Genomic DNA, 10,787 nt, shown 5'->3' with positions numbered 1-10,787 from the left:
GGGGGGGGGGGTGTTATTTATATTTTACTGCTGTTAATATTTCCACGTCTCTAACATGCGTGGTGCATAAGGTGCAACAACCTCGTGTTGCTTTTTAATAATAGGGGCACGCTGTGTTTTCTGCGTTTTAATAGGAAGAGGAGGTAGGGGTGGAAGTACATTTTTATTTGTGTTTATGTCCCACGTCTCTAACATGCGTGGTGCATAAGGTGCAACAACCTCGTGTTGCTTTTTAATAATAGGGGCACGCTGTGTTTTCTGCGTTTTAATAGGAAGAGGAGGTAGGGGTGGAAGTACATTTTTATTTGTGTTTATGTCCCACGTCTCTAACATGCGTGGTGCATAAGGTGCAACAACCTCGTGTTGCTTTTTAATAATAGGGGCACGCTGTGTTTTCTGCGTTTTAATAGGAAGAGGAGGTAGGGGTGGAAGTACATTTTTATTTGTGTTTATGTCCCACGTCTCTAACATGCGTGGTGCATAAGGTGCAACAACCTCGTGTTGCTTTTTAATAATAGGGGCACGCTGTGTTTTCTGCGTTTTAATAGGAAGAGGAGGTAGGGGTGGAAGTACATTTTTATTTGTGTTTATGTCCCACGTCTCTAACATGCGTGGTGCATAAGGTGCAACAACCTCGTGTTGCTTTTTAATAATAGGGGCACGCTGTGTTTTCTGCGTTTTAATAGGAAGAGGAGGTAGGGGTGGAAGTACATTTTTATTTGTGTTTATGTCCCACGTCTCTAACATGCGTGGTGCATAAGGTGCAACAACCTCGTGTTGCTTTTTAATAATAGGGGCACGCTGTGTTTTCTGCGGTTTAATAGGAAGAGGAGGTAGGGGTGGAAGTACATTTTTATTTGTGTTTATGTCCCACGTCTCTAATATGCGTGGTGCATAAGGTGCAACAACCTCGTGTTGCTTTTTAATAATAGGGGCACGCTGTGTTTTCTGCGGTTTAATAGGAAGAGGAGGCAGGGGTGGGATTAAATTCTTAGCTGGTGAGTCTTTAGCTACAGACACAACCCTATTTGATTTATTAACAAACAGGCATTCCGTTTTAGGTGCTGTTTGTTCTGAGCTGCTCCGTTGCTGACAACGGAAGAAACCAACCCGATCACTACTGCCAGCCTCACCCCACTCCCGACTTACCCTTTGTACGTCCCGCACTCTCTCTGTCGTTGGTCGGATTGTGTGCTCCCAGCCGTTGTGGAGTGATGGGAGCGTTGCAAACCTGACGCATTTTTTCTCCTTTTTTGTGGCTTCTTTTTCAGCCCGCAATTCTTCAGTTGTGCAAACCTTTGCACGGGAAACGTGATCGTTAGCTCTACCATAAACGTGAGACATATTTAATAACGGTTGACTTTCAGCAGTATTTTAGACTCAGCGATACTTTAGACGGACCAACTTTGGAGTGCACTGGTGTAGAGTGTCGCCAAGGCTCTATTTATGCTATTTGGGAGCTCCTTCGAAGCACCTTTGTTGTGACGTTGCAAAGGCCTTTGATGTGACGTTGCAAAGGCCTTTGATCTGTCCGAGCTTAAGCCCCGCCCCCGTTGTCTGTGACGGTTCTCAGGCTGTGGCAGGGTCTGCACGCTTGAAGTACGCGCACTACGTACGGTGCGTACTATAAGTACGAGACGTGCGGAAGTGAGAGGCTTGTGAAATGGGACGGTCTAGTCTCCGTCGCGCTTCCCAGGTTGCCTAGCAACCATGATACTAACTGCTGGAAACGTGTCATACAACTTTGTTTGACAGAAATGAAGGAGAACATATTTTGTTCATTTGTTTGTTTGTTTCTACAAGAGCTTTGTGTGATTTGATAAGTATCTGAGGCTGAGACCACAGGACAGTAAAACATGATTTTTGGGCTTCATTTCTGTACTGAACAGTCATTTAAGATTAGTTAGTAAATAAGAATTAGCTAATGTTGTTCATGAGACTAAAGTCATATCACTTTGGTAATGTAAATATAATATGGCCAATATTATAGTTATTATATTAATCATTATTAGCTATTACAGCAGTGAACATGAACTCTGTGTCAAATACTGAGCCTCAGTACAGATTCAAGTTGCAGTTATTTATGTCTTATCACCTTAAATCTTCACTCAAAGACAAGTATCTTTGACAGTGCATATATAGGTGTATCATATATAGGAGACAAATGTTGTTCCTTCAGTATGTTGGCATTACTAAATTTGGCTCATTGCTTACATACATTTATAAAAAGAAAATGTACAAGCTGTGATAACTGTTTCTGATAAAATGAAGAGTAGACTGATATATTAAATATTCCTTTATTGGGTGAGAAAATCAGACCATGTCATAACTGCTTTAAGTCATACAGAATAGATATCAGAGCCTTAAACAGGCTGGCTTCTGCTAAATGGGTCAAACTGGGCAGAAGTACATTTATTTTTAGGTCCATTCTGCTGCTGATACATACAAACCGGATTGCAAAAAAGTTGGGACACTAAACAAATTGTGAATAAAAACTGAATGCAATGATGTGGAGATGGCAAATGTCAATATTTTATTCAGAATAGAACGTAGATGACAGATCAAACGTTTAATCCGAGAAAATGTATCATTTCAAAGGAAAAATATGTTGATTTAAAATTACACGGTGTCAACAAATCCCAAAAAACTTGGGACAAGTAGCAATAAGAGGCTGGAAAAAGTAAATTTGAGCATAACGAAGAGCTGGAAGACCAATTAACACTGATTAGGTTAATTGGCAACATGATTGGGTATAAAAAGAGCTTCTCAGAGTGGCAGTGTCTCTCAGAAGCCAAGATGGGTAGAGGATCACCAATTCCCACAATGTTGCGCAGAAAGACAGTGGAGCAATATCAGAAAGGTGTTACCCAGCGAAAAATTGCAAAGACTTTGCAGTTATCATCATCAACTGTGCATAACATCATCTGAAGATTCAGAGAATCTGGAACAATCTCTGTGCGTAAGAGTCAAGGGCGTAAACCCATACTGGATGCTCCGGGCCCTTAAACGACACTGCACCACAAACAGGAATGCTACTGTAAAGGAAATCACAGAATGGGCTCAGGAATACTTCCAGAAACCATTGTCAGTGAACACAATCCACCGTGCCATCCGCCGTTGCCAGCTGAAACTCTACAGTGCAAAGAAGAAGCCATTTCTAAGCAAGATCCACAAGCTCAGGCGTTTTCACTGGGCCAGGGATCATTTCAAATGGAGTGTGGCAAAATGGAAGACTGTTCTGTGGTCAGACGAGTCACGATTCGAAGTTCTTTTTGGAAATGTGGGACGCCATGTCATCCGGACCAAAGAGGACAAGGACAACCCAAGTTGTTATCAACGCTCAGTTCAGAAGCCTGCATCTCTGATGGTATGGGGTGGCATGAGTGCGTGTGGCATGGGCAGCTTGCATGTCTGGAAAGGCACCATCAATGCAGAAAAATATATTCAGGTTCTAGAACAATATATGCTCCCATCCAGACGTCATCTCTTTCAGGGAAGACCCTGTATTTTTCAACAAGATAATGCCAGACCACATTCTGCATCAATCACAACATCATGGCTGCGTAGGAGAAGGATCCGGGTACTGTCTGCAGTCCAGATCTTTCACCTATAGAGAACATTTGGCGCATCATAAAGAAGAAGGTGCGACAAAGAAGGCCCAAGACGATTGAACAGTTAGAGGCCTGTATTAGACAAGAATGGAAGAGCATTCCTATTTCTAAACTTGAGAAACTGGTCTCCTCGGTCCCCAGACGTCTGTTGAGTGTTGTAAGAAGAAGGGGAGATGCCACACAGTGGTGAAAATGGCCTTGTCCCAACTTTTTGGGGATTTGTTGACACCATGACATTTTGTATCACCATATTTTTCCCTTAAAATGATCAATTTTCTCAGTTTCAACTTTTGTTCTGTGATTTACGTTCTATTCTGAATAAAATATTGACATTTGCCATCTCCACGTCGTTGCATTCAGTTTTTATTCACAATTTGTTTAGTGTCCCAACTTTTTTGGAATCCGGTTTGTACTTTAGGTTTCTGAATATTAAACTTGTTGCTGCCTTTCATAGTGTGTAACTTGAAGGCCCTGAGTACTTTCTCCCACACTGAAAACACTGGAATGATAAAATATTTTGAACATTACCTAATGAGACTGATTCAGGACAGGCAATTAGTTATTTTAAACTTTCCTAGCAGTCCTTCACAAACAGGGAACAGTCTGTCTATTCTCTCCATCTGTCAGCTGCTGCTGGCTCTTCCTCCTCCTCTTCCTCACTGCTGAGTTTGTCCTGGTGGATCATCAGGGGTGCAAAGCCTCACAGGTGATGTGCAGCAGTGGCTCCCTCAGTCTGTCCTCACTCTGGACACTTGCAGTTGTCACACATGGAAATCAAATGTGTGATAAGCTGCAGGATTCAAACACAAGTGTAACTTATAAATACATGTTCATACTTTTATTCCACAATCAGAGAGAAAGAGAGAGAGAGAGAGTGCAGGACAGACAGACAGGTGACAGTCTCAGGTGTACACACTGCTACACAACAGCACAAGAGAAGGAGGATTTAGTGTTTGTGTTATTACGAGTGCTAAATAAGAAGAGTTCCCAGTGGACGCATGTGTGACTCCTGTGATTAAAACATCTTTCTTTCAGCTTAACGAGTGAACCGTCAGCTCGTTCAAACACACGTTAAAGCCCGTTTGGCTCGACACCACCGAACAGAGGCAGCAATATAACATAGCTAACATTAACAGTGCAGTGGATCCTGCTTGTGCCGTGATATTTGGCAGCATTCACTGACTTTCAGCTTGTTGTGTTTGTGGATATATGACTGACTTTAATTATCCATAAAAGTATCACATTTTCTGTAAGATTAATGTCAAGTATTGAACGGCGTATATTTTAAAGTAAGGCTTTAAAACCCAGTTAGTACTAAAATTGCTAACGGCACTTAACTTTGCCGGTATGTGGCCAACAGTAATGTTTTAACGTTCTTCTTTATTAAACATTTGTGCGTAAATAAGTGACATAATATTCAGTACTTACTTTAAAAAAAGTTTACTCTTCGGGTGCCACGCTTCTGCCGTTTTTTTCCGGCAAAATTATCCACACCACCGCCGCGCTATAAAGTCTTGGATATGTTGGGCCATGGAGGATACACCAACCCATCCTTAAAATTCAGGAAAATGAGGGCCGCATTTGGAGCAGCCTTTGAATTGGGACAGCCTTCGTTGCATCGCTGTGACCTAATCGGCCTTAAAATGCGGCCTTTAAGGCTGCAGACCCTGAATACAGTGCACCTTAGCATATACTACTTCCGGTGGGGAAACTCCTGTAGGGCGCTTTGTTTTCCAGTGTGATACTTGCTCTTCAGTACACCACTGAAGACTATGTAAGTAAGGGTAGGGTTTTATTGTTTTTAGCGCTTTAGGCTGGGAGTTGCTCACAGTAAACTAGTGGCACCAAACTTGGCAAGAGGTTTGAATTAGGGGTGGGCGGTGTTAGGTATTTTAGTACCATGGGAGCATTTACTGGATATTGTTTTATAGTGACATTATGCAGGAAAACTCTGTCATTCAATAAGGCCCCTTTGTTTCAGTGTTTTTCTCTTTGACCCAAGAATTGATGTGTGAGAATCACAGGCTGGTACAAGGTTGAAATACCACAGAGATCACTCCCTCAGCTACATTAGTTTCTTAATCTTTTAGACGCCTGTTGAAGGCCAAATGGTTTGTTTCAGATTTCACTAATGAAAGAACTCTTCATTTTGTGCCTTGAAAATATGTCGCTGAGATAATCACAATTGTAGCTGAACTAATAAACTACACAAAGGATGCTTCTTCACCCAAGGGCAGGAAGACGCTGCCTTATCTTGGTCTGTACTGGTTTAAACTGATAAATCTGCTGTCTCATGAATTTTACCCTCTATATAAACTGTTGTACTTGTGAATAAAGTTGAGTCACTTTGGGAAGACAATCTAAAGCAGTCTCTGTTTTCTTGTTCTCCCAAGCTGCTCCCGAGCTGCTCGTACTAACACGCTGAATGGCATGCTTGAATATTACTTGAGAATATATTTGACTGTGTTACAGACTAAGGGACATTCTCTGCTGATAGGTGAAGGTACATTCTCTGCTGATAGACGTCCACGCCTCGGAGGAAGCCGATCCACGGAGTAGGCCCTGGAAACAGTTTCCTTCAGGCGGTATAAATAGATTACTGTTATGCATTTTTGTGGATCACAAGGTTTAAAACTACTAATAAACACACACCCACACACACAAATTAATTTCACCAGAGTGCCAATTTCAGGTCACTTTTGCTGTTCCAAGCCCGGATAAAGGAGCAGGGTTGGAATTGTGACATTAAAAAACAATAATTCCTAAAAGAAATTTAATTTGTAGTTCTAAATAAATTCGAAATGCATTTAGAACATTTTTACTCACCTCCTCTTCCACGATGTTATTTCTCTCTCCAACAACGTAGGTTATAGGTCTGTAGACGACGCTATCAACATGGCTCTACACTTCATCCTGCAGCATCTGGACTCCCCAGGAACCTACGCCAGGATCCTGTTTGTGGACTTCAGCTCTGCCTTCAACACCATCCTTCCAGACCATCTCCAAGGCAAGCTTTCCCAGATGAATGTGCCTGATCCCATCTGCCGGTGGATCACTGACTTCCTGACGGACAGGAAGCAGCATGTGAGGCTGGGAAAGAATGTCTCGTACTCCCGGACCATCAGCACCGGCTCCCCTCAGGGCTGTGCTCTTTCCCCTCTGCTCTTCTCCCTGTGCACCAACTGCTGCACCTCCACCCACCAGTCTTTCAAGCTAATCAAGTTTGCAGATGACACCACCGTTATTGGACTCATCTCGGATGGGGATGAGTCTGCCTACAGGAGGGAGGTTGAACGTCTGGTGTCCTGGTGCAGCCACAACAACCTGGTGCTGAATGCCCAGAAGACAGTGGAGATTATTGTAGACTTCAGGAAGCACACAGCTCCACTCCCCCCATCATCCTGACTGACACCCTTATCACCTCTGTGGACTCATTCCGCTTCCTGGGTACCACCATCACCCAGGACCTGAAGTGGGAGCCCACCATCACCTCCGTCATTAAGAAAGCCCAGCAGAGGATGTACTTCCTGAGGCAGCTGAAGAAATTCAACCTGCCAACACGGATGATGATACAATTCTACACCGCAATCATCGAGTCCATCCTCACCTCCTCCATCACCGTGTGGTACGCTGGAGCCACTATCAGGGACAAACAGAGACTGCAGCGTGTTGTGCGCTCTGCTGAGAAGGTGATTGGCTGCAGACTCCCATCTCTGCAGGACCTGTACACCTCCAGGACACAGGTATGCACACAGGTGTACACATGGGTATTCACAGATGCGGACTACAGCTTTCTTGGCTGCTGCCTCAAAGCACACTGTGCGCTGTCTATCTTGCGTGCTGCACAATATCGTTTATTATTTAGTAACTATTGATATCTATGACTAGCTAGTTTATTGTGATGGTGCTTTTTTTTTCTTTCTATTATTATGTTGCTCTTTGTTGTTTGCTGTCTCCCCTGTTTTTTTTTTTGTTTTTCTCTCTCTCCATACAGGTGACCCAGGAGTTTTTTGTTTTTTTTTCTCTCTCTCTCTCTTCCCCCCCTTCTCACCGTCTCTTCTCCCCTTTGGTTTTCTTTCTTTCTCTCCCCCTCTTTCTTTCATTCTTTCCCCCTGTCCTAAAAAAAAAAAAAAAAAGGATGAAAAAAAAAAAAAAAGATGCCAACTTAAGAAATGCGAGTATTTAGTTTTGTGTCAGGAGAGCAGGTAATAAACTGCTCAAGTTTTGGCTTTGGCTTAATAAATTTAGGGGTCCTAGAGGAACCCTTTTGAGTGAGGTGGTGTTACGCCCCTCTGCAGCCCCTAATCTCCTCAGTGTGTTCAGCTGTTGCTAATTGGCCACACCTAGTAAGGTATAAATAAACGCATACCTGTGGCAGGCTATTCAGGAAGCTCACTAGTCGTTGCCTTTGTGGCAACAGCCATTTGAGCCAACCTGGGATGTCATTTTAAGCTAAAACCTCTTCTCACTTACACTCTGATATTCGTCTCCTTTTTTATGTTGCAGCCTCGAGCCGGGTCATAACACCTCCCCTTAAGTTTTCCAAAAAAAAACAGATAGATGATCCTCAAGTACTTAGGGAAAATATTCTGTGGAGTCATGAGACAGTTTGTGGATAGTTTGAATTCTGTTATTTGTGGTAGTGAGATCATAAATGGTCAGAGGGCCCAGTGGCGCCAGTGTCCGGCAGCCTCGCCTCTGTCAGTGCGCCCTAGGGTGGCTGTGGCTACAATGTAGCTTGCCATCACCAGTGTGTGAATGTGTGTGTGAATGGGTGGATGACTGGATATGTAAAGCGCTTTGGTGTCCTTAGGGACTAGTAAAGCGCTATATAAATACAGGCCATTTACCAAAATACAGGCCATAAAGCTAACACAGTATTTCATAAAATGAACATCAAACAATTGATGGAACCATGATTCTGCTCTGTCTGAAAATCCTGAATGCTTTTCTGGGTTCTCCATTAGGTCATAGTAGTTCACAGCCCGGGATTCCAAGCATTCTGATCAGGTACTACACTGTGACGTCGTCAGACTACATGCCACCGATTGGCTGATAAGTAGCGTCAGTTAATGAGTCATTGAGCGCCATTTGCGAAAATTAAAACTGCAATTTTTGAATTTCGGTGATTATATTTGAATCAGGGAAATTTTGCCCCATACAGTCAGAAATATTGTATTTCTGATCACTTATCAGTACATATCCTTGTTTTTACATCTATAAAAACAAAGCTGACACTTGTGAGACTTGATCAAAGGTGTAAGCATCTCAGCAGATGCCTTTGTGTCAAAGTAACTGAGGATAAAACAGAAAAACATGAAGGAGATTTTCCTGGCCTGGGATTTTATAGCAGATAACCTTAAAAATATTCTGCAGTAGATACATTTGTTCAGTACTGAAGTGAAGAAATTAGGCTTACGTGTTGGAAATGTAAAAAACAAAAACCAGTGGCAGACAGCGCTGTAAACAACGGTAGCCTGGTGGGTAATAAGCAAGTGAATAATGCAGAAAACAGACTTTTTTTATGGGAATCTATTCCTGAGAGAGAGAGACGGAGAGCTCTGCATGATGTGTGATTTTTATCGTGGTGGAGTTAAAACAGCAAAAGTAAGAGGGAATTTAAGGTGTTTATTTAATGTTTATGTGAAGCGAAACGTGAAGCTAGTTTGGATCTTCTTTTGCTGCTGGTTCAGTCAATGTTGTTTGAAGATAGATCAAACCTGCAGCTTCAGAATCTAGCGCAAAAAAGACAAACACAAAGAGCGGAGCCGCCGAAGTGTGAAAATGTTTCACTCAGTACAGTGCGCTCCAGCTGTGAGGCTCCAGCTGCTGTTATGCAGCTGATGAATTGGTAATTGTGCACTAACTGGTCCTGGTATTCTCCTAACCCCAAAGCTGTTGCTGCTGAGAAAAATGTAATTTACACAGCTGGAGAAGCAATGTACAGGAAGTACCTCCCCACTCTGCTTTTTCTGATTTCACAGTAGTCCTCCAGTCTGTCTCCCAGTCATTTTCACACATCTCCATAATGATGTTGGTGGTACAGGACCACTGTTTTATCTACTCAGACAATCACTATCAGACACGTAGTAGTAAACAAAACTAAAGTAAACAAAATCAAACATCAACATTTTTATGTATTTCAAGATTTTTATTATTTGTATTGTAATGGCTGATGGATGGTGAAGACTTTGCAATATAACTGTTGTTGTGAATATTTTCACAACAACAGTTATATTTTCACAACAACAGTTGTGAATATTTTCACAACTGTTGTTGTGAAAAAAAAAAAACCCCAACAATCAAATGACCCCCTATGAGCAAGCACATGGCGACAGTGGGAAGGAAAAACTCCCTTTTAACAGGAAGAAACCTCCAGCAGATCCAGGCTCAGGGAGGGGCGGCTATCTGCTGCAACCGGTTGGGGGGGGGGGGGGGGGGGGGGTGTTATTTATATTTTACTGCTGTTAATATTTCCACGTCTCTAACATGCGTGGTGCATAAGGTGCAACAACCTCGTGTTGCTTTTTAATAATGGGGGCACGTTGTGTTTTCTGCGGTTTAATACGAAGAGGAGGTAGGGGTGGAAGTACATTTTTATTTGTGTTTATGTCCCACGTCTCTAACATGCGTGGTGCATAAGGTGCAACAACCTCGTGTTGCTTTTTAATAATAGGGGCACGCTGTGTTTTCTGCGGTTTAATAGGAAGAGGAGGTAGGGGTGGAAGTACATTTTTATTTGTGTTTATGTCCCACGTCTCTAACATGCGTGGTGCATAAGGTGCAACAACCTCGTGTTGCTTTTTAATAATAGGGGCACGCTGTGTTTTCTGCGGTTTAATACGAAGAGGAGGTAGGGGTGGAAGTACATTTTTATTTGTGTTTATGTCCCACGTCTCTAACATGCGTGGTGCATAAGGTGCAACAACCTCGTGTTGCTTTTTAATAATAGGGGGCACGCTGTGTTTTCTGCGGTTTAATAGGAAGAGGAGGTAGGGGTGGAAGTACATTTTTATTTGTGTTTATGTCCCACGTCTCTAACATGCGTGGTGCATAAGGTGCAACAACCTCGTGTTGCTTTTTAATAATAGGGGCACGCTGTGTTTTCTGCGGTTTAATACGAAGAGGAGGTAGGGGTGGAAGTACATTTTTATTTGTGTTTATGTCCCACGTCTC

The 10,787-nt window shown here is 42.7% G+C and overlaps 1 protein-coding gene across 1 annotated transcript; it reads right to left on the bottom strand.

The window, feature by feature from the left end:
- LOC113015663 (protein PELPK1-like) lies at positions 1-10,561 on the bottom strand. The gene is made up of 2 exons (XM_026157757.1): positions 10,101-10,561; positions 1-883 (listed from the first exon to the last, which is right to left on the bottom strand). The coding sequence occupies exons 1-2, from the start codon at positions 10,514-10,516 to the stop codon at positions 34-36; spliced, it is 1,266 nt and encodes a 421-aa protein (XP_026013542.1). The 5' UTR covers positions 10,517-10,561; the 3' UTR covers positions 1-33.
- Positions 10,562-10,787: the final 226 nt, after the last annotated feature.

The sequence above is a fragment of the Astatotilapia calliptera genome, chromosome 23 (genome assembly GCF_900246225.1).
Source record: "Astatotilapia calliptera chromosome 23, fAstCal1.2, whole genome shotgun sequence".
NCBI lineage: Eukaryota > Metazoa > Chordata > Actinopteri > Cichliformes > Cichlidae > Astatotilapia > Astatotilapia calliptera.
Note: the sequence above shows the minus strand (reverse complement) of the source record. Positions and strands in the feature narration are given on the sequence as shown.

Excerpts from the sequence above, each read along its gene's own strand:
- LOC113015663 (XM_026157757.1), bottom strand. The coding sequence starts at position 10,516 with ATGTTAGAGACGTGGGACATAAACACAAATAAAAATGTACTTCCACCC. Across the intron at positions 884-10,100 it reads GCACCTTATGCACCACGCAT|ATTAGAGACGTGGGACATAA; the intron begins GTTAGAGACGTG and ends TGCACCACGCAT.